The 24,523-nt window shown below is 40.2% G+C and overlaps 1 protein-coding gene across 1 annotated transcript; it reads right to left on the bottom strand.

The window, feature by feature from the left end:
- Positions 1-14,303: 14,303 nt before the first annotated feature.
- On the bottom strand, positions 14,304-16,594 carry LOC139730814 (histamine N-methyltransferase-like). Its single transcript, XM_071641686.1, has 4 exons — positions 16,393-16,594; positions 15,763-15,897; positions 15,212-15,412; positions 14,304-14,668 (listed from the first exon to the last, which is right to left on the bottom strand). The coding sequence occupies exons 1-4, from the start codon at positions 16,592-16,594 to the stop codon at positions 14,304-14,306; spliced, it is 903 nt and encodes a 300-aa protein (XP_071497787.1).
- Positions 16,595-24,523: the final 7,929 nt, after the last annotated feature.

The raw sequence follows: 24,523 nt of genomic DNA, 5'->3' as shown, positions 1-24,523 counted from the left end.
GACAAAAATGGTATTGGCGTTCAATATTGTAATGCAAGACTTGTATAACAACCGCTAAGTTAATATCGCAAAGAGCAGGGAGGGCTGGCCAATGTGCCATCCGGAGAATCCACACATGCTAATCTTCCCCCTTTTTTAACAAGCAAAGACGATTCGAGAAATTACATTGATGATACGTGAAATTGGGGGGGGGGGGAAGAAGTGAGTGGATTACATATGCTTCATAATGTCATAGGGGTATAAACCAGTTCACTATCATGAAAACGTCCTTTTAAAACAGAGATTGTTTCTGACAACCAGGACGTTTGTCTGAGACGTTTCTAAGATATCAAAAAAAATAGTAACAATGCCTGTAAAGTAGATTAAAATCAAGATTCAGATGCACCGAGTACAGGCGAATGTGAAAGATAGTTACGATGTCCTTTGAAGGAAAAAAAAATCGTTGAATTTGAAGACATGAGCAAACCTCGGGTTCTACAGCATCTTCTTACTTAGTTAAAAGACATACCAAGATTTCTATTTTGATATGGATATAGCTTTTTTTTCAAGGGTTAGAAATTGCTGCAACATTGAGTTTGAGTTTCTTTGTTGAATAGTCGGGCTTTATTGTCATATGAAGCAAATCTTAAACGAAGTAAAATAAACCAAATATTTTGTACAAGGATCTCACTCCTTATAACATAAGATGAATAATGACTGCACTTACTACAGAAAACATCATCAACATGTCAACACTGCTTTCGTAGACTCCTTCCAGGCGTTGACACCTAATAAGCGAGGCCTAATTGGGAGTCAGTCAGGTACACACCGGTTTGAAAAAACACACACACACACAAATTGATAACCGGAAAACAGCAGCAACAACAGCAACAGTTTGGCCAGCTGCGATGGCAGGATAGCACATGTGAGTGCATGAATGTTGTTCACTTGGCTCAATACCAATTTGGTAGGCCCAATACGGGGCGGAAGAGTTCATTTTGTGTCGAGGAAAACCGTCGTCATACATTTAGTAACCACAGGTGATTCGTATTGACAGTTCACATTTGCGCTGAAAATAAAGATTTTTTTTCTTATGATGATGATTAGTGGCTCATGGTTCTTACGGATGTTAAAACTTTCCTAATACAAATGTATATTTTAGCTTATGGAATACTTATATTTACAATTTCCTTTTGTAAGTTTTTGAGTCGATTGTATGAGTTTTTGTCCACAGTATGTTGCTTTGTTTTGTATTTTTTCCCGGAGCATGGATAATGTAACAGGTAACCGAATCGGTTTGAAATTATTCATGCATGCTCTTGATACATTACTTACCTCTTATTTTCATCGTACAGTAAACTATTGTATACTCAAATTCATGTATTATTTTCGTACATTATGTAATGTTCTGTGGACAAAGAAAAATGAAATAGAATTAATGGAAATCTGTGGTGTGTAATATTTTTGTCATTATTATCAATATCGTTATCATATTATTATCTCCCTATACTTCGGTCGCAGTGGTATTGATTTTACATTCGAGTGTGAATTTTGGAGAACTCTTCCAAAGTTACAGTGTCACTACGGCGATGAGATATGAGCATTGTAAACAAAAATATTAATATTGCTGCATTCTCTCAATTCATATGTATAAGAAGGTGAACTTGTCCTTAAAGAAGCGGGTCCCTAGGAGAATGCAGGTAGCGCCTTCCTATATATTAGCAATGGCTTCTATCAACCATCTCACTTCAACCATGCCACTTTGCCACTGAACTTCTCTACAAGTCAGAACGTCATCTGCAGGTGTGTAGTCAATTCAAAAGGAACAATCGCCGTCATCAGCAAGCACAATTCCATTGGCAAGGATGATCGGCGTGCGCTTTCGCATTTCAGTACAGACTATACCAACTATGTTTGCGTGTTCCGAAGTGTTTGCTTTACACGGTACGGTAAGAACCTCCTTGGTATAAAGACACATTTGACCTTCGATTGGTCATTGCAATTGACTCAGCTTGACACCCTGGCTCAGTTCGCAGTCACGTGTTGCTGGATCGTTTCCTCGGGATATCCTAGTCAATTAGATACCAATTAACCTAGAAACCATGCTTCATCGATAATCCATGCAATGCCGCGCACTTATATAGCCAGGAAAGTTAAAAACAATTTGTTCCATCTGAAGTTGCTTGCTCTTGTTCAGATCAGGGAGGTGAGTCAGATGCTCATCCATCGTCATCCCAACCGGAAGTAGTTCAATGTCCCACTTCCGTTGACTCGGCTTCTTCCATGTTTCGCAGGAGACTGGCTGCCTCGCGCCGGTTCTTGTTGGACATGACAGCCGCCCCGACGGCGAGAGACGAGATGACCCCGACCAGGGCCAGCGCGGTGGCACCCACTCCTACCATCATCCGCCGCGTCACTTTACGATGTCGAGATCGTTTCTGGTAGGGGTCCGACAACGTCCCTTCCTCGGCCTGCTGGTGCGGTCTCAGCCCACTCTCGCGACCGGGATAGTCGCCTGGGCTTCTCCAGGAGGTGTCTGCAGCAGGTGCTACTGCTGGCAGACGGCTCGGTGCGTGTAACGTCGCCTCGGAGAAAGATTCGTCACTTTCGGCGCTACTCGAACCCGCCGTCGCCTCCGCTTCAAGTGACGTCACAACAGATAGTTCCAGTCCCTCCTTGACCGATTCAGAGAGGACTTCAGTCTCGACAATAGACAAATAATCCTCATTTGCTGGTGTCACTAGCAGTCCTGGTTTGCCCTTGGTTAAAGTTTTCTCTTCAGCTCGTCTTGTTCTGACATCTGGTATGTTCAGTTCGTCCGAAGTCCTAAGGGAACCAGCTGCAAGAAGAAATAAAAATAAAGATGATGATGATAATAACCAGGATGTACTATGCATATATATATATATATATATATATACACTCAGCAAAAAAAGAAAGTAAACACTTTTTCAGGTTTATCTTTCTCATGGACTATCTGGCTAAGAATGGTGTTTTATATACCATGTTAAAGGTAATCTAATCAGCTATCAACTTAGTAGGTCAATGAGAATGTTAACTTTAAGCATGAGTGAACACATTCGGTTTTTTTCTTCCAAGGCGCAAAAGTAAAAATTGCAAAATGGACACGTAATTGTTATTCAAGCGTATTTGCTCTTCCATATGATAATGAGAACAAAAGACAAATTCAACACAATAGAAATGCAAATTAATTTGCAAAAATCAACCTATGATCTCAATAATGTCTCTGTAACCCTCCAAAGATAAAGAAAGGCAAAAAATGATGGAGGAAAATGAAAAATCTGTCAAATCCGCAGTCAAAAGACATAAGAGAAAAATTATGGTAACAAAGAAAGTTAAATTTGAAACGTTATTCCAAACTAAGAAGATTTGAAATAATACTTGGTTCTTGAATTTGTCTCGTGCATTCTTAAATTTCTTAATTAAAAGGTAAAATGAAGATATTCTGTCGATTTTATCACCTTTACGGTTTACTCCCTATATCATTTAAAGTTTGAATTGATGGAAAATGCTTATGTTCCACCTTCAATTCCCCCACTATGTTTTTGTTTTGAATATAAAGGGAAACAAGGGAACGGAAACTTATTTCTGCTGTTTCATTCATGTCTCTCATTGCGTTAAATTGGTCTTTTGTTATCATTCCTATCCTGGAGGGCATTTGCAAATGAATTTCAATATGTCCAATTCTGCAATTTTTACTTTTCTGCCTTGGAAGACAAAAATGAATGTGTGCACTCATGCGTAAAATTTCCCTTTGTATAAACCTACCAGGTTGATAGCCAATTAAATAATCTTTGATATGGTATATGACACATTGATTTTTATCAAAATCTTCTATGAAAAATATTAACTGGAAAAAGTGTTTACTTTCTTTTTTTGCTGAGTGTATATATATTGTAACGAAATTCGGTGGAACCGATTCGATTTAACTGTTCGATTAGTATTTGTTATGATCGATAGTGTCTATAACATAGTAAGGGGCACAATATCGAAACGTTGGACAAACGTTTCAAGGTGGTAGTGCATCATTATGAGTTTAAACATTTATTATTAGATATATGGTTACTTGTTTGTCATGGGCAAGTTTGGATTATTTTAAAACCAACTCCGGTTTAGACCGATGATACATGCCGAATTATAGTAACCATGTACAAGAGATACTGTTAAAACGTATAATCATTGTACGAATTTTGTAACCACGCCAACATTGTAAATAATTTGAACGACTACTGCGGGTATTTTCCACCTCCCTCACGGCCGTGCGGGATTGCCTCCTCATTCCGCGATAGGAGGAGAGGCATATAAAGTGGCCGTTGTGTGACATAGTCCGCAACAAGCAGCCCGTGTATGATACATTTCAAGTGTGCTGTTAATGTTCACTTCTATGTATAATAAACTCTACATGTGTTCCTGAATTGCCGTCTTCACTGTGTCTTCTTGAGAGTTCTACCACATTACAACAGCTTGGAGAGTGGTGGTACATGTTCCTGAGCTGGAGCGCCGTTCCTGAGAAGACCAACTAGCAAGCCGTTGGATTTCGGGTATAATGGTAATGTGACTTGTCGCATAGTCCGTGCCCAATCCAAGTTCCAGTCGTCGCCATTGGATTTTGGGTAAATTGGTAATGTGACTTGTCGCATAGTCCGTACCCAATCCAAGTTCCAGTCGTCGCCTGAGGAAGTTGGTAACGGTGCGATACAGCACTTTACCCCGTGCCACCAACGATACCTGTGCCACCATATGGTTGTGAAAGGTGTTCCACGTTAGCGTGACTGAGTTGGTAGCAAGAGTTGGTAACAAAACTTGGTAACAAAACTTGGTAGCAAGAGTTGGTAGCAGAGTTGGTAACAAAACTTGGTAGCAGAACTTGGTAGCAAGAGTTGGTAGTAAAAGTTGGTAACAAAATAAGTGTACCAATTTAACATCCTCTACAAGTGACGCTTGGGAGTGACATACATAAGTGATGCTGAACTTGGTATGTGTGCCGCTTGTGTTGGTGAGCTGCTTCTGACACAACATAATACATGGTAGCGTACAGACTAGTAGTTTTAATAATTTAGAGGGATCGTTGTAAACTGCAACAAAACGAACCCCGCCTACTCGGCCATCCTGACACGGCTCGCGGAGACATTTGTACAGGCAGTCAAATACACTCTCTTAATTCACGACGAGAAGGCGAGTTCGTCACACATGGTGTCAGGAGTGGGATCCCTATTTGTAACTTTTGTATGAATAAATGTAGTTAACTGTGTTTTCACTATGGCACGCGAAACGCCATTGTTGGAGTTGTCACTTTTGCTGGAGAGCAAGATCAGCGAAATCGACGACTTAATTGCTCAGGTGTCAGAGTCGGTGCGCAAACAAACTGAAGTAGCACCAACTTCGGTTTCTAACTTACGCTGCTCACCGATGACACTTGGAGGGCGCCGTAACCAGTCGTCACTGTCACGCTCGCCAGTGGTGTCACCTCAGCTGTTTGGAGATGCGAATGGAGAGGTGGAGTTGTCAGCTCCGCCATCGGCAAAGCTACTATCTCAGCAGCATCAAACTCCGATGCAGCAGTCGCATTCATCTCGTGCAAGTGACCAGCCCGTTACATTTGGAGGACAACCAGATGTAATGCCACACCAGTTTAGCCCGAACCAGCGACGTCGAACAGAGCTCTGGGACCAGGATCGTCATTATGATGTTCAGGGCAACGGAGCCAGCAAACCGGCTGTCATACCAGATAGATATGATGGCAAAGGACCTGTGCTGGACTATCTTTGCCATTTCGAAGCTTGCGCTGGAATTAACCGCTGGACGGAAGTGGAAGCTCTTCAATATTTGGCTGCCAGCTTGAAAGGAGCTGCTGTCAAAGTACTAGCACAGCAGACGGGACGTCAGTTGACGTACCAAGAACTCGTGAACCGCCTGAAGCACCGCTTTGGACCTGTTTCGCATTCAGAAGTATTCCTGGCAGAACTGCGTACCAGACGACGCAGACCGAAGGAAAGTTTGCAGGAGCTAGGACAGAGCATTCGCGAGCTTACATCCATGGCATATCCTGAATTCGAGGAAGCGGGCCAAGATAAATTGGCTCGAGGTCACTTTCTCGATGCAATAGTTGACCGGGATATCCGAATCGGCCTCTTCCGGGCTCAGCCTCGTACGCTCGACGAGGCCATCCAAGCTGCTCTCAACACAGAAGCCTTCCTGCGGATGGAGAGTGACCGTCGGCAGTATAACCGAGTCTTGTTGTCACAGGAGGAAGAACAAGATGTGGCTGTGAAGGATGAAGACACTGCTGACAAACCCATGGGGGTGTGTGAAAATAACACCACTCTCATGATCGAAGCAGTCAGCGATCTAATAAAGAAGAGGGAGAAGGAGCAGCCAGCGCCAGTGCCGAGAAAGGACTTGGCATTAAAGACTGAGACACTCCCTACAAGCGAACAGAAGGAGGACAGTCAGCCTTCTAACAAGGAGGACACATCCAAGGAGGGTACGAATCCTTCAGACGACGGGTGCACACCAGCCAGAGAGGCATCCGAACCAGAGACATCTCAACCGCCACTACCTAGTTCCGCAGCTTCGCTTCTGTCATCCACGTTCCAGAAAGGACTGTACGTGAATTTGAACGTGAATGGGCAGGAGGTGATGTTTCTGGTAGACAGTGGTGCATCGCAGTCATATGTCTCAGAAGGAACGTACCTGCGAATGAGACCTGAACGAAAGCCACCACTTGAACCAGTGACAAGCATCGTTCGTCAAGCAGATGGATCTCGGTTGAAAACAAAGGGACATGCAACCATGGAACTTCAGCTTGGCTCCTGCTTGTGCCATGTTGACTTGGTAGTAGCTGACATAGGAGCTGAGGGCATCCTCGGTCTGGATCTCCTGATTGGTCTGGAAACCACGCTAGATTTCGAGAACATGCAGCTGCATACTCCATGGGTATCTCTCCCATGTATAAACAATGAGAGACAGATATGTGCAGCAACGAGAGCACCGATGTTGGTAAAAGGGACTGCGCCAGCCAACCTTACCAGCCTTGCTGAGGACGACACGGAGACCACGCCTCTCGACGAAGGCATATCTCAGAATCGTGTGCCGCCACATCTGGTGGACTTCTGTCAATGCAGTTTGACAGAAACTCCCCCAGAAAGCAATTCATCGGCATACCAGCTTCTGAGAGACGACTCAGAGGTGTTCTCTACAGGCCGAGCAGGGACACGTGTCAGCGTCGGTGCGACAGCACCAGTGGTTGCGGGAAAGCTACCTAGTGGACATCGCCGGTGTGACGACTCTTCCTCACCTGCACGGTATTCTCGGTCACCGGGAAGACCACCTGATTATCCACCCCGATCGAGGAGCCGCTCACCTTCGAGGCACGCCCGTTCCTCTCGTCATACATCGGATTCATTCTGGCACACCATGCCAGGGTGAAATGTGACATCCCTCGTGTCGACCTGTCTGCTGCAAGGGAGCAGCCAGGACAGGAAATCAAATGAAGAGACTGTTGAACTCTTAAAAGATGAGATTCTGACGAACAATTAGTCTATATGACAATTGGACAACTTTGAACTAAATACTGTAGTTGTCTCATAACGTTGCTATGGACTGTACGTAGAGTTTTGTAAAGGAGCAAAACGATCAATAATGTTTGTAGTAGTACATGTTTGTTGTCATTTTTGCTTCTTCATGTGTTCGGCTCCAGGGACGAAGCCTGCATGGGGAGGGAAGCCATGTAACGAAATTCGGTGGAACCGATTCGATTTAACTGTTCGATTAGTATTTGTTATGATCGATAGTGTCTATAACATAGTAAGGGGCACAATATCGAAACGTTGGACAAACGTTTCAAGGTGGTAGTGCATCATTATGAGTTTAAACATTTATTATTAGATATATGGTTACTTGTTTGTCATGGGCAAGTTTGGATTATTTTAATACCAACTCCGGTTTAGACCGATGATACATGCCGAATTATAGTAACCATGTACAAGAGATACTGTTAAAACGTATAATCATTGTACGAATTTTGTAACCACGCCAACATTGTAAATAATTTGAACGACTACTGCGGGTATTTTCCGCCTCCCTCACGGCCGTGCGGGATTGCCTCCTCATTCCGCGATAGGAGGAGAGGCATATAAAGTGGCCGTTGTGTGACATAGTCCGCAACAAGCAGCCCGTGTATGATACATTTCAAGTGTGCTGTTAATGTTCACTTCTATGTATAATAAACTCTACATGTGTTCCTGAATTGCCGTCTTCACTGTATCTTCTTGAGAGTTCTACCACATTACAACAGCTTGGAGAGTGGTGGTACATGTTCCTGAGCTGGAGCGCCGTTCCTGAGAAGACCAACTAGCAAGCCGTTGGATTTCGGGTATAATGGTAATGTGACTTGTCGCATAGTCCGTGCCCAATCCAAGTTCCAGTCGTCGCCATTGGATTTTGGGTAAATTGGTAATGTGACTTGTCGCATAGTCCGTACCCAATCCAAGTTCCAGTCGTCGCCTGAGGAAGTTGGTAACGGTGCGATACAGCACTTTACCCCGTGCCACCAACGATACCTGTGCCACCATATGGTTGTGAAAGGTGTTCCACGTTAGCGTGACTGAGTTGGTAGCAAGAGTTGGTAACAAAACTTGGTAACAAAACTTGGTAGCAAGAGTTGGTAGCAGAGTTGGTAACAAAACTTGGTAGCAGAACTTGGTAGCAAGAGTTGGTAGTAAAAGTTGGTAACAAAATAAGTGTACCAATTTAACATCCTCTACAAGTGACGCTTGGGAGTGACATACATAAGTGATGCTGAACTTGGTATGTGTGCCGCTTGTGTTGGTGAGCTGCTTCTGACACAACATAATACATGGTAGCGTACAGACTAGTAGTTTTAATAATTTAGAGGGATCGTTGTAAACTGCAACAAAACGAACCCCGCCTACTCGGCCATCCTGACACGGCTCGCGGAGACATTTGTACAGGCAGTCAAATACACTCTCTTAATTCACGACGAGAAGGCGAGTTCGTCACAATATATATATATATATATATATATATATATGTGTGTGTATGTATATAATATTTATATAAAAGATACAGTTATGTTTTCGCCATTTTGTTACTCATTATCACATATATTTTGGTAATTTACGTTTATGCAATTATTACACATTTGTTCTGCTTATATATCATGCACGATGTATATAATTTTCTTTGTTTATTTGTTGGACATGAAAAACAAATTTGAATTTGAATTTGAATAACAAAGATACGAATGATAATGATAGTACGCAGGACCCTACCAATGATTAGATAACAATATTAATGATGATATGATAATGATAACAATACAATGAGTTTTCAATTAAAAGACAAAAAATTAATCTTACTGTAATTTTACTATAGTAATAAAAGATTGAAGGGGGGGGGGGATCCGTCTTGTAGCTTCAGGTGGGGTCCACCTCTTCCCACCCAATTTGTCGACTTATTTACACTACACGTATAGTATACCTACTTCAAAGTTTACTTGTAGGCTTCCTTTATCGCACTATTTTCTCCTTACAAATACATTCATTTCATGATTGTCAGATATTCACTAGTCATAAATAATGCAGTAGTGATATATAAGCCCCATCCCTGACATTCTCTCTCTCTCTTTCTCTCTCCCTCACACACACAAACACACAAACACACAAGACAATTGCAAGACACACAGACGCACACTCACACCTCCCCCCCCCCCTCCTCCAACACACACACACACTCACACACATATACAAACCCTCCCAAAGACTGAACATTGCACTTGCGGATACAATTGAATTTCACTTGGCACTACCACCGGACTTGGCTTGTAGTTGATAAACTAATCACTCGGACAAGCACGTCAGACACAAATTATTCTCAGGGAAGCGTGTGTGATTGTGTGTGTGTGTGTGTGTGTGTGTGTGTGTGTGTGTGTGAGGGAGGGGGGGGGGGGGAGAAAACCCGCAGACATCGAAAAAATGCATTCTATTTCAAATCATTCATTATTTAATGTCATAAAGAGAAGCGCAAGGTCGCACATTAACTTGGCAATGATAGGCGTGCAGTGCTATACCGTACAACTCGTTTATCAGGGTGCATGTTCGATATTAGGACAATGTTTAGATCATTGCCAAGTTTAACAAGCGTATAATTTGCAAATACTAGTACGTGTACCTGCCCCGTAGCTACTAGTATGAAACGTTGCATTCGCCTTGTCGGCGCTTTACAATTTACAGCTATGTATAAATGATAGTTGAAGTAAATTGTGGTTAAAGGAGACATCTAATCCTTGTTCCATTTGGGCGCAATAATAGGAAAAACGTTACTCAAACAGAGTAGTAGCAATTAATTCCAGTTGGACAGGAAATATGAAAGTTATAGAATCTTTGGTTTGGGCCAGGCGATAAAAATGGTCCAAATCAGACATGCAATTTTGATAAGGCGATGACGTCATATGTATCTCACAATTTCCCCATAAGTTTGTAAAATAGATGTTTTATGAAATCGCTCTCTTTACCAATGATTCACATATCTGAAGTTACACTGTAAACTGACAAAGTTATAATTTTTGGATCTTTTTGAAGTCTCCAGAAGTATTTTAAAAATCACTTTAGATTGCTACATTTTTTGATTGATTTTATTTTGGGAGTCTCATGAAAGAGAAAATTTGCCGCAGACTTCCAAGAAAGAGGATGGGAGCTTTGCAAGACCGTCACATTATCGCATGCACTCACACATGTTGTTGTCCCCGTCTTAATTGTATCAAATGAAAAAAGAAATATTTTGGATTCTATATTGGGGGGGGGGAGGGAAAAAATCAATCATGCTAAAAGTTAAACATAAACATTGCACAATTTCAAGTCCACACAATACCGCAAAGCTCGCATCAAATTTATACGATTGGGGGGGGGGGTCATCTTTCGGCAACACTGGAATTGATGATACGAGCATTAGTAGAAAATAAAGTTATAATAATGGTGGTGATGATAATGATAACAATCATTATCATCATCATATCAACCATGATAATGATACTCACAGGATGCTTTTATAATCATATATGCTTGATTATTAAATAATTGTAGTAGGTATAGTCACTTGGTCCACTTTCAATTACAAAAAGTAGAGAAAAGTTAGTGACAAATCCACTCTTAAGATCAATTCAGAGACAAACTTACCAATTATCAATATCAAAAGGCAATATCCGAACGGTGACATCGCTGTGGCTATTTCTCACTTATTCCAAATCAAACAAATCCACAGAGAAATAGAGGGAAAACGACGTCATTCTAATGAGTTGCCTTGAACATAGTGTGCGGCGATAGAACCTTCCCTCATTAGAACTTACAGTCGCGTCTAGTCCTATCGATAATGTCCCGTTCCTTTTTATGTCACCTCCTTCTTACAGGCGTCAATTAACGAATTGGTAATTCCTTGCCAGACGAGGTACTCCTTTCCAAGAGATTGTGTGGTGTATGTGTGTGAGGGTGTGTGTATGTGTGTGTGTGTGTGTGTGTGTGTGCGTGTGCGTGTGTGTGTGTATGAGTGTGAGACACTAGCTGCCATTTTGGCAGTCCTCATTCCATTGTAAGCCCCTTCCTCGTGCAATCGCATTCGAGTTAGTAACAATCAGTAAAACCATGTTCATTGCAACATTCGTGAGGGCTGAAGGACCCCCCCCCCCCACACACACACACACGCACACACCCGCGCGCACACACGCACACACATGTTTACATACACACACGCACCACTTGCTATTAAGAAACACAAAATCGAAAAATAGGAATATAAGAAAACCATAATGCATAACGAAGACGTGATGCAGTTATGATGGGAAATATAATATGAGGAATACATAATGAGTTTTATGCGGTTGAGAGAGAGATAAACAGTATTTCGTTGAACATTTTTACAAAATATTATTTGGCTTCAAGACGTCCAATCAAGACAGGTGTATGAGCATTTTATACCAAATCTTAAGCAAAATAACTATACATTTTACGAATTAAAGATGGTGACAATGATTTTACATTCTCAAAAAAAAAAATCAAGAAAAACGCTCTTAACAAAAGTCAGGAAATTTCAGTTCAAATTATTACACGCAGTTATTTATACAAATAAAAGGTTTTTCCAAGTTCCATTTTGTTGAAAATAATCAGCAATTGTTTTTTTTTTCCTGTAAAAGCAATGGTAGAAACCTTACTATGAACATTGTGTTATTCTAGAATAATTATGTGTATGAGAAGCCTTTGTTGCGGAACACCATAAACACGTTTGAGATGACAGATATTAGGAATGCAGAGTTGAAAGATATCCACTTCGAAATTATCATAAACGACCATCATATCCAATGTTGTAATGCATTTATTTCACTTGGAAATATTTTATATTCGATCTAGGTGGGAAAGTATTCCTACTTTTGAGAAAGTTTATGAAAAGATACAAAGAAAAAGAAATCGCATATTCGATTTAGGTCGAAAGGTATTATTCCTAAATTTGAGAGCGCTTATGAGAAGATATGAAGAAAAAGAAATTGCTTTAACAAAGGAACAAATTAGGGCTGCATATATTTTGTAGATGGAATAGGTAAAGTTTTTTTTCTGGAACAAGGGTCTATGGAAGTGTTTTTTCATTTGATATGTATGGTTAAAACTGCTTTTGTATAGATTTTTGCAGTCATGCTCGCACGTTTGCCATTAAGTTTGATAATCGGTTCATTCAAATTCACGTAAAGCGACAGCGGCTTGAAGATAGTCATTCAGTTATTTCGCTTTTCGATCATTCAATTTCGCACAGACTCCGGTCAAATTGTAGCATTTAGATCAGTCAAATCAGAATGCACATCGAGACCATTCAAATTCGTCGGATTGTGAGGTAGCGTGTCTAGAGCATTCAAATTCCCATGTGGGCATTCGAGCTTGAACTCAGTTCATTCAGTGAATTAGCAGAGAAGTGTTAGTCATCGTACAGCAGCGGAAGGAAGTCAACGTGACCATGACGGAATGACGAGCACATGTCATAGAAGTCGGATGGCATGCAATTACAATTCCATCATTCCAAAGAACAAAATAATCATATGTAAATACATTCAGTCGGTAGAGAAAAACCCAGACCTACCTCCCGAGAGGCAGAATATCAGGAAATAGACAGGTAATTCTACTGAGATGACCTCCCTTTAAATCAATACTGCAATCAATAATTACTTTGGTGTGTTTGGCAGCAGATCCCCGATGACAGAGAGTGGGAGAAAAAAAAATAAAATGACATGATATGGCAGATAATTAATATGTAATGTATACCATATGAAAACACATATCACAAATCTACTGGTTTTTAAATCAAAGCAAATGAGCACTATATTGCCAGGAAATGCTAAATGGTGGAAGGTAGATTTGAGCTCTTCTGAGAACCATGATTAGCTTTAGAAGACTCACATGACGCTCTAGTAAGGTTATGTTCTGGTCGAAGGACACATTGTATGGAATGATGCATCAAAACAATTCGACTGTCACTGCAACATGTCCTTATCGTCACGGTAAAAAGGTAGGTAGGCATTTATTTCCGTTAAAAACATTAAAAAAATACAGTTTAGAACGGCTGGAATGCCCATATTCAGCGGTGCCGCCATAGCACCACTGGTCTTCCATGTGGTCCAGTTACATAATTATCATTAAATAAGCATTTACAATATACAAAGAAATACACGACATAGTTGATTAAAGTGATACATAGAAATGAATTGAAAAGAGAACGGAAAAAATACTACAGAGATAAAGGTTACAACATACACACATGACATCACTTAAACAAGCATTACATAACAGAACAGAGCAAACAAACCCGGTTATCCTGTCACAACTGACAATACATTACAACTGGGATTCATGAATTTGTACAAATCCTTAAAAAACTTTTAAATTTATAGCTGATAGAGCAGCTGACGATAAATTATTATACATAAATACTGCTCGATATTTAAATGATCTTTTTAGAAATTCGGCAAAGGGTTTGGGTATTCAGCTAAGTTTGTTTCCCAAACGCAAAGAGTAAGGGTGAGAAAGATAATCAAAAGATTCAGACACAATACAGATCATATTCTGGGGTCATACCATGAAGTGTTCTAAACATGCATGTCATCAGGTCTTTGTTTCTTCTGTCTAACAAAGAACAAACTTCCATCTGCACATGAACAAACTCAAACGCCACGTTTTGTTTTTTGTTTGTTTGTTTGTTTGTTTGTTTTTTGTTTTTTGGTTTTTTTTTCATGTGTAGGTATAACAGGTTCAGAGGCTCTTCTGAATGACGAATGTGTCCCAGGGATTTTCAAACAGCACAGCGCCGCCATCGTCCAGCCGACAACACTCCTCAGAACGGAGGAACGCCAGGACCTCGTCCAGCAACGGCTTTGGGGCAGTGCCCCGGAAGTCAATGGTGTGGGTCAGGAAGTCCAGCAGATTGCTGCCTTCTGACGAAGAAGCGTCAAAGACGACGCTGATGTCTGCTGCAGACGGCTGGTTATGGACAGCATACGGGAACTTGAGGGAGTCGAGAGCCTCTCTGACCGCCGTTCCGTCGAAAACGCTAGTGCCGGTGCCCCGTCCAAAGAGGTCCGGAAACCGTCGAGCAAACTTACTGTTACTGGACTCTCCTAATGCAAGTAAGAAGACCATGAGGAAAAATGGGGGAATCATTGTGATTAATTCAGAAATACGTGCATCTCAAACAAGAATGACATTGATATCCCATTCCATTCTCGAGATATATCGACAATATTCAGTAGGCTGCAATGGAAGAACTGTCTTACTGTCAAACTACCCCCTGTTTCCAATTGATACAGAAGAACTCTTGTGAATTAATACAATTCGTATCATCAATATCTTTCAGTAAAACATCAATCAAATAATAATCTTCCGATAATTCATTTCATTACCTCCTCATGCCTTTCGATTTATGACACATCCGGTTTACGAAGAAAATGGATAAATCTACACCTTTTTACATGTTTTAAGAATGATGTCATTATTATTTCGTTGCGCAGCCGCTCTCGACAAGCCGTAACCCTCTGCCTTTGGCGCTCTGCACCAGACCACTTTACGATGTTCTGTCTTAACGAAAGTAATTATGATACCGAAATAAATAAATTATATCTTGAACAAAAAAATATTGGGTGGAGAGTTCGCTTTTAATAAACCTGTGGTAACAGCAACCATGAGTATTCCTCCGTTCTCCAGCAGCCGGTCATGAAAACACCACAGCGTCTCCGGCAGCGACTCGGCGTAGTAGATGGAATGGACCGAGCTGATCAAATGGTGTAAGGACGTCTTTTCGTTCGCCAAACGGAAAGACTCCGTGAACTTTTGCATAGTCTCTTCCCTCCATTCAAACTCGACACCTATTACACCCCACACAAATACAAAGGGAAAGGCAATTAAATTACCAAAGAAAAGATAAAGGGGAAAAAGGAGAACCGAAATGAAGTAAGACTTTCGATTTGGGGTTGCCTGTTTGTTTGGGTCTTTTTTCAGGTATAATACGTCAATAACAGATACAATATGAAATAATGCATAGAATAGTCATCATGACGTCATTCACTCGTTTCTTGGCGCTTATATAGATTTTCATAAAACAGCATGAAGATTTATTGTGGTCTTCCCTATCCAGGGTAGCCTTTTTTAGTGTGCCCACTGCTCTGCCAGACGTAGTAATTGTATTTTACATGTGATACGTATCTATCGACCATACCTGTAAAACTGTTTTTGTCCTGTTCAACACTCGTCTGATACTGGTGAATGAATGCATGTGCCGGTTCTACGACAGTGTGACGTATACGATCGAATCGCTTCGAGAGCTCCTGAAGTTGCGCACACTCGAAGTCCCCTGTACACAAAATCCAAAAAGACAAACAAACATACGAACATTCAAAGAGACATTGCAAGTCTCTGACTAGTGCAACTGATTCTTTTCGAGTGACAATATTCACACCACCAACTGCATGAAAATAATATTTTGGTTTGGTGAAATTGATATTAAACTTTTTGTGCCGTGTGGTTTATAGCTTTGAACGTGTCACCATACTTGAAAAATGCTCTATTTCATGCAATGTAACTTTATGTATCTAATTTTATTACCGCTATAGATATTGTAGTGGACAAAGTTTCAAAGTGTACTTAATTGACATGGTTTTTTTTTTTTGTTAGTAACTTGAGATCTTTCGAAGGTGCTTTCTATGCATCAGTGTAATCATATTCTTTCCAACGATAGTTTTTTTTTTAACATATCATTACTGACCTACAACCAGCAAGATCATCTACATAGTACTTCAACTCTACTCAAGCTGGTTACACACACTTTTTTTGCATGAACCATGCCCACCTGTTCCACTGCCGATTCCAAGTGATCGTAATGACTGTCCCTTCGGAAGAGGCCGAAGTTTGTCGACGACCGCCGAAGGGAACACGTTCCTCGTCCATTCTCGGTCCACCTTGGCCTTTCCGCACTTCTCGCAGAACAGCCGGAATGCCTTCTGGTAATAATCCCCGTTGGTTGTGATGCTCCGCAGTGTTTTGCCAGCCATCGTTCACATCTGTACTAGTTCCAGTTACTTTATAAAAGCGACAATACACCGAGAAAAGTTGTCTTTACTGTCGCGATTTCAAGCAGAGGAAAAAAAATCAAACTTCATTGTTGTTGTTTTTTGTGTGTAATCTATTGAAAACAATGTTGGCAGTAAAAGATACAATACCCTGGTATGGGAAGTGTATGCGCATGCATTGACTGTCCCTTTCTAGAATGTTTTTTTTTTTTCAGATTTTCTCCTTTAAATTCATATTCTTTTTGTATAAAAAATGCATCTCTACCTTCATAGTTCTATGGACTCCCCCCCCCCTTAAAAAAGAGAGAGAAAGAAAAAATCACACACATGGACAGACAGACACACACACACGCACACCTCCAAACAGATATGCCCGCAAATTTGAAACAATCAGCTAGCATACAGAAACATCCAAGTAAAATTGCTGGTGATGTTTAAAGAGTAGTCCTAAGCCTATTTGACTTGAGGTGCCAAGTTACATGTATTTCGAGCAGTCTTCGTCGTAAGTAACAGATTAATTCTTGCCATATAGGCGGGTAGGTCAATGCACAATGCACACACGTGTGCTCACATGAAAATACACTATTACAGGGTTTATAAAATATATACCTCATCGATTCTAATTGGTAGAAACTGAGGCCATAAGTTGAACAACTGCCTCATAGTACCCAAATTGTCCCATAATGCTCGACAGTCCAAGATAGTATACTCCCGGAGTATACCATTAAACACGTCCTCTTTTGGTTTGCAGCAATATGTACTGCATGAAATCCTATACTGTGAACATTTAGCTTCCATGCTGCGAGAGGTGACCCTTGCCCAACACGATCGCAACGCAAAAGTTTGTGATAATTAAGCATACGAGATAAACATTTGCTCACATTTACATTCAATTGAGTGTATATTGGCCAGCGCGATTGATATATCGACCAAGTAAATTTTGTTTGATTTCATTCAATATTTAACCCGCATATGAAATGCTTTAATACGGGAGAAAGGTGATGTACAGGTAATACCATGCATTGCTGCCCTTAACCTCCACGCAATATCTCTAAGAGCAAACTGTTCGGGTCATAGCATGCAGCTGTGATTCCTTGTGGCTATGATAAAAACAACAATGACCCGAAACTTATGTCTGTACAGCCATTCAGCTACAACACCTGCACATAAACGTGGCTACAGCATTCTTCGCAATGGGAAACTATACAGGTCAAGTTCATAATATTATACTGTATAACTAGTACGTGCGACTCAAGTCTAAGCTACACTGCTGAATCCCTTCGCATGCATATCGCGGTTCGACTGACTTCATCCTGTCTTGTAATATCCACGACAGCAATGTGGAAGGTTGCACAATTCAGAAACGGATCTAGATGATTATACGTAAGCATCACATTTCGATAGGACCACGTCCTGGATAAATTGGACTATTACCTTCACTGTACCACGTCCCTATCCTGAACGATCGCCGCAATAATATTTTGCGCACAGCATTATTGAACCACGTAACTCTGGTCAGACCACTTAATATTTTATGAGCCGAGAGAGAGAGAGAAAAAAAATTATGAGGTCATTGGTATAGTTATCTGATAAGACATCGAGGTAATCTGTTCGAAGGTATGCACTAAGAACCGGGTCTGCAGGCACCCCGCTTTTTTCTTCTCCTACGAAATAGGAGCAGTTAAATATTGTTCAAGACTTCTGCCAAATGGATAGTGCAATTGACTCCCCATGTTATGGTTGAGTTTGAAACATATAAAAGCTGAATCAAAGTAATTAACAAGCAGTATGGGAAAATACACGGAAATACCTAAGGAAGGTCATGAAACTATATTCCACCGAGTTTTTAGGAACCATAATGCCAAACATAGACGATAGATTGATGACTTGCACACAAATCTTTACTCTCTCCAAAATGACTGTGTAAGACGTCCACTACTAGTAATTCATGTATGTTCTTTCTGTCCAATCAGTGAGGAGTTAAAATAAGATAACAGTTAAAAAAACTTGGGTGCATAACACAAAATCATCAGTCAAAATGATTTTGCAGCTGTGAAGAACAAATGTTATGAGGCAGTCATGGGAGTGACATTACTTACTATAATTTGCGTAATATACATGTAAAACTATATCATACATATGTATGTATGTATATTTTATTATTATTATTATTATTATTATTATTATTATTATTATTATCATTATCATTATTTCCATTATTATTATTATCATTATCATTATTATTAGCATTATTATTATCATTATTATTATCATTTTCATTATCATTATTATTATCATTATGATTATCATTATCATTATCATCATCATCATCATCATCACAAGGGAATCACGTGTGCTATCGCGCATGAACACTGTGTTAAGTACACGACGTGTCGTATACTGATGCTCCTCGAAAACACTCTGAGTAGCATTAGTTGTGTCTACAGCCACGTCCCATCCCCCACCCTTGCAACCCGCATTTTCAATTAATTGCATTTTAATTACTACTTGCTTGACCATGCTCATTAGCTGTCACAAATCCTGTGTCCTTCGTTCTGTGTGTGCCATTTACGTAAATTTTGTGATCCAAAGAGCCCCATGCCATTGTAGGCTGATACTGGCGTCTCCGATACGCAATTTGTGTCAGGCTGGATTATAATTATTAACTGCAGTCTTTACAATGGTGTTGTTAAGCTCCCGAAAACGATTAGTGGAACAAGGTTTGCACCAAGTGGGTATTTTTACATTGTAGCAACGACGTGGGCACAATTGGCGATGATATAAAGCGAAAGTTTCATGTGCTTGGAGAGTTTACTTTTTCAAAGGTTATTAAAGGATATTACCGACAGTGTCTCACATCATGTCCGTTTTCACCGTGAATGACTCTGTGACGGAGGGCTTGCAAGATGTGCCTTCGTTTTCACCCATGAACGACACTTTTGACCGGTTCAATCTCGGCGAACGACACAACCATGGCTTTGGCATTTACCTGGGATCATGCGCAGTCGCTGGCGTGATATTCAATTCTTTGAACTGCATCATTCTCCCAAAACTGGACGACATTTCCTCTGTGAGTAAACTATTCTTCATGGCTCTCTCCGTGTCGGATCTTTCCGCATCGCTCTTTCTGTTAGTTCAGATCGTATTGTCCTCTGATGTCAAATCACCAACGTTAGAGCAGCGTGTCGTCTGCGTGAGCACCGGGTTCATTCTGAGCGTCCTTCCCACTCTTTCGGCTTCATACCTTCTCATGATCAACGTCGACCGCTTCGTGGCAGTCTGTAGACCGTTGCGGTATCGCCTGTTGATGACGAAACGCAGAGGAGTCGGTGTTCTCATCACAATGACCATCATACCTCTCTTGTCCAACGCTTGCTTGCTTCTGATAAGGCAGGATGTATATAACCCAATAAGATTCAATCCCATTCTTGGTCTCTGTCACGTTATGCATTCGGTTAAGTTGCTTGTCATCGTCCGATCTTCTCTTGTCATGGTTGAAGTCGTTATCATCGTAGCGCTCAACGTCCAAATCCTCCTCGTTACTCGCAGACACATCGAGAAAAGAAAACGCATGCAATTGGTTCTTGCAAAGCAGCAGTGCCCCACGAGAGAAGAGGTGGGAATCACGAAAACATCTCAGCTGGAAAAAGTTCGCGCCAAAGCGAAAGCTTCCAGGAGGAAGGCCTTCCGCTTCGTGGCGGCAACGACGGTCGGGTTCATCTTTGCTGCCTTACCGGAAGCCGTGTTGAATGTCGTCCTCGGTCACAGGGGCGGCGTCGACAAGATAGACCTGACCAGACACAGCATCTGCTTGCTCAAAATTCCTGTTCTTCTCTCGATGTCACACTTGTTCTGGAATACTCTCATATATGTGGCAGTCAAGCGGACCTTTCGTGTGCATCTCAAAGAGTTATTGTGTTCTCCTCGTCACTATTTGTGTGGCCGTGTTGACCGATAGTGCGGAAATTACGTTTACTTCAAATTATCACAAGAGTTTTGCATTCTCCCGCTTTTATTTGATCTAATGGAGATAGTAGTACTCATCTGTAGGTGAATATAAGATTATGTAATACACATACATAATTTACATAATATCACTGGTCCCGAAAACAGACAGGATGGGGTCATAGGCGGCTGCAGCCCCCTTCCCTTTATGGCTCTTCAAAACTGGTAACAGTACCCTCCCTCTAAAAAAAAGAAAAAAAAAGAGAAAGAAAACTTTTGAGAATATTTTATACCTTCCGATAACTTTTCCCCAAACACGTAGGGCCTATGTCATAATGATTACTAAACGCTGCATAGCTTAACCCGACAATTGAGCGTAATAATCATTCTGTTATTATGAAACACTGCATGAAGCGTTCTTCATAATTGCACTTTTATGGCAATGTGAGCTAACGAGATTGACCACCATGTAAAACTGACACGGCAGACGATAGTATAGTATAAAACGATAGTATAAAACTTGTTTTTCTTTTTCCATGTCTGCGTGGAGTGATCACGACATTAGCATAGTTAAAGTGATCCTGAAACATAATTCATAGATTTAAATTATTGATAGATTTAAATTATTAAATCCAATGACAATTTGGAAAAAACAACACACACACACACAAAGGTGACAAGGTTCATATTGCGACCAGTACAATGTACTTAAGACATATAAATTATTACACTTGTTATCATAACCTCTGGATTTGGGCCAGCATTTACAAAACAGCATGGAAGAGAAACAACGCCCCCATGTGACGTCAGTGTTACCATTTTGACCACAGCAAAACAGTAAGATCAGTAACATTTATGAACACTTGTTCCAAAATTCTTCTTGCGGTATACCCTGGGGTTCTCTCCAGCAAAATGTTTAAAATCTATGTTATAATCTCTTGTTGTGCGTATGAAATTCTGAAATGGACAGTATTTGTGTCATCTTACGCAGAAAACTCATTTGTGCAGGAACCCTCACAATTATCATCAAAGTTCTAACCCGTCTATAATGATCACCTATACCCATCCCCGAAACCCCTCTCCTGCACATTGGCCTAAATCTAGGTTGTGTCATTATACAAGAGCATAGAACAGATGTACAGTGTATAATGACAGTTTGAGCCCGGCCACTTCTCTCCCTCCCTATATTTACTCTCTCCCTCCCTGTCAAACACATAATCTCTCTTTCTCTCGCCATCTCTCTCTTCTATCTGATACATAAGTTTATGTATGTATGTGTATGTGAGTGTGTATTTAGTCACACGCGTCAATGCTCTCTTTCGCTCTCTCTTTCTTTGAGATGTACATGTAGAAGTTTTGTCATTTATTTCAGAGAAACAATAATGCATTTTTTACTGGTTCCTGCAAACAGCACTTAGAAGAGGAATGGCCGCTGCGCACCATACATTAATGTAGAAATGCACAAATGCTACCAATAATAACTGTCAGATCTCTATCACCTGAGTAGTACGTATTTTGTAAATTTGTGATGCATTTTGAACAAAAATATACGTCCCGAATGTATAAACAACTGATGAGAGATATATCTAAGTATCCAGGACTATGGATTTGCAAAATCGTGTTTACAATACATGGTATTTATACTATAGTTTATGGGTTTATACACTATACAATCAGTGATGCATGTCTGCATTTCGTTTGAACTTTGACCCGCAAACAGTAAAGTTTGAAAAGTAAACTAGTGGAGTGGTCATTATTTTCCCCTCGTTATCCATTATGATATCAGTAGTAAGCAAGGATGTAGATAACGGCTCTCTCTCTCTAAAAAAAAAAAAAAAATGGTACCGTTTAAACTGAATATCTCTCGAAACCGTGCCATTTTATATTACATGTTTTTAATTGTTTTGATCGAAATTGGACTGTAACAGAGACTTATGCTAGTGATTGTAGTCGCAACTATACATCTTCAAATTAGCAGAGATCATGGCAAGTGATAGTCTCTCATTGAGGTCCAATATATTTTCGCAAATTCATCACTAAACAAAATCAATAAGAATGACAATCATCCACTCATCAAAACATTGAAGTCTTGTGATTACCTCGCAAAAATGACCTAGGGGTTGTGATCAAAGATCATTGACGCCAAAACATGATTTAAATGATATCTAAATTGAACATGGAAGTGTTATGAAGTGATGCCTCAATCGCTCTTTCCAATTTGCTTGTGTTATATTGCTAGTATATATTTCTAAAACTTGAGAGATCCCTTAACTTCCGAATTCAAGGTTCGATTTTGATGAAATCCTCATTATCGTCTGATATTATTCTGTTTCTTAAAGCCATCCAGTATAACATGGGTGTGGAAATGCACTTATATAGGAGCATTTTTTCGGATTTTTTAAATGATTTTTTTAACAGACCCCCCCCCCAAAAAAAAAATATATATATGTGTATGTGTGTGTGTGTGGGGGGGGGGGGGCCTACCCCCCAACTGTGGCTTCTGCTGTTGCTAGGTAGGAAGAAAATGATTCGACAAGCTTCCGTGTTGTCGAGCTGACAAAAGAATTCAGGTTGTCAGGATTTTTTTTTCAACGTTTGAATACATTTTGAAGAGTCTAATCGCAAAAATAGGTTAACTCCATTTGCGTTAATTTGAGATAATTTCAATGATAGCTGCTAAGAAACATAGTACTTAATAAGAAGATGTGGGATTTGTTATCATGAATTCAAGAATATTCTTTATTATGTAACAAGCGAGGCGTTACTGGAAAGGTTTTGCTGTACTCTACATCAATATAGATGACGGACTTACTTCAGTCTTGAAAATGGCGCGTAACCCATCGTTCAATCAGTCTCTTCATAATACAGTACAAAACACGGAATTATGAATTAAGAAAATGATCTCAAAGTCCCCTTATTAAGTTCCATGGTTGTCGAGGAGAATTATAATTATATGATTCACATCTAAACCAGATTTTTGATGCATTCACCAGAGACAGGACTGTACCAGTGTACTATGCTTTAAGCAGAAATTTCACATTTGTTATTTTAGTTCAGATTAATCCAAAATTGTTATATGTTTGTTGTTGTTTTTTTTTTTCACAAGTAAATACACACTGTAAATGCCTTTCAGGGTTGTCACGCTTTCAGGCTCTACTTTTTTTTTGTCAACCCCTGTAACCCCATCAGCAATGTAAGAAAAACACTGGAAAATACAATTTCTATTGCCCATCGATTTTGCAAGCCTGTGTAAAGTTATATCGTACAGTATCATGATGTACCATTATACTTTCATGTCTTGACTACGTATTTAATTTGTAAAACTTGTGTTCGTGAAAACTTACAAAACCAATAAAATGGAAATTATAATGAAACGATTCGTAGTGCATTTCACTGCATCCAATGTGTCTGAGTGTAAAGTTAAACACTTGTAGACACCAAAATTGTCACTGTATCTTCTTTCTTGATTACCCGAGCAAAGTATCATTAAAGGGATGATATAGTATTGGTGGAGATGAGGATTGAGCTTTTCACTTTTTATGCGAGGTACTGAGAAACCAGTCATGCAATGTTAAAGAGTATACCATTTTGAGGAGGAATTCAACATTTGTTGAAAAGTGGTTTTGAAATGGTTGATACATCCAAAAAACAAGGTAAAACAAAGCAATCCTTAAAAAGTTGGGTCCCATCTTTCATAAGGATTGCTTTTTGGGGGGATATCTCAACCATTTCAAAACCAATTTTATCAAATAAATGTTGAATTCCTCTTGGAATTACATGCTATTTCATATTTCATAAGACGTTTCTCACTATCCCTCTAACAAAAGTTAGAAACATGAAGCCATCAGGTCTCAAGCAAAACTATACCGTCCCTTTAAGCCATTGACTATGGAAGCCGGTGCGCCATGTAGTAAATCTAAGGTAACTTGCTAGAGAGTGGTTGCCAGTTTGACGAAACGATGCCTG

The sequence above is a fragment of the Diadema antillarum genome, unplaced genomic scaffold (assembly GCF_040938485.1).
Source record: "Diadema antillarum isolate AM-2024a unplaced genomic scaffold, OU_Dant_1.0 scf00000022, whole genome shotgun sequence".
NCBI classification, from domain to species: domain Eukaryota; kingdom Metazoa; phylum Echinodermata; class Echinoidea; order Diadematoida; family Diadematidae; genus Diadema; species Diadema antillarum.
Note: the sequence above shows the minus strand (reverse complement) of the source record. Positions and strands in the feature narration are given on the sequence as shown.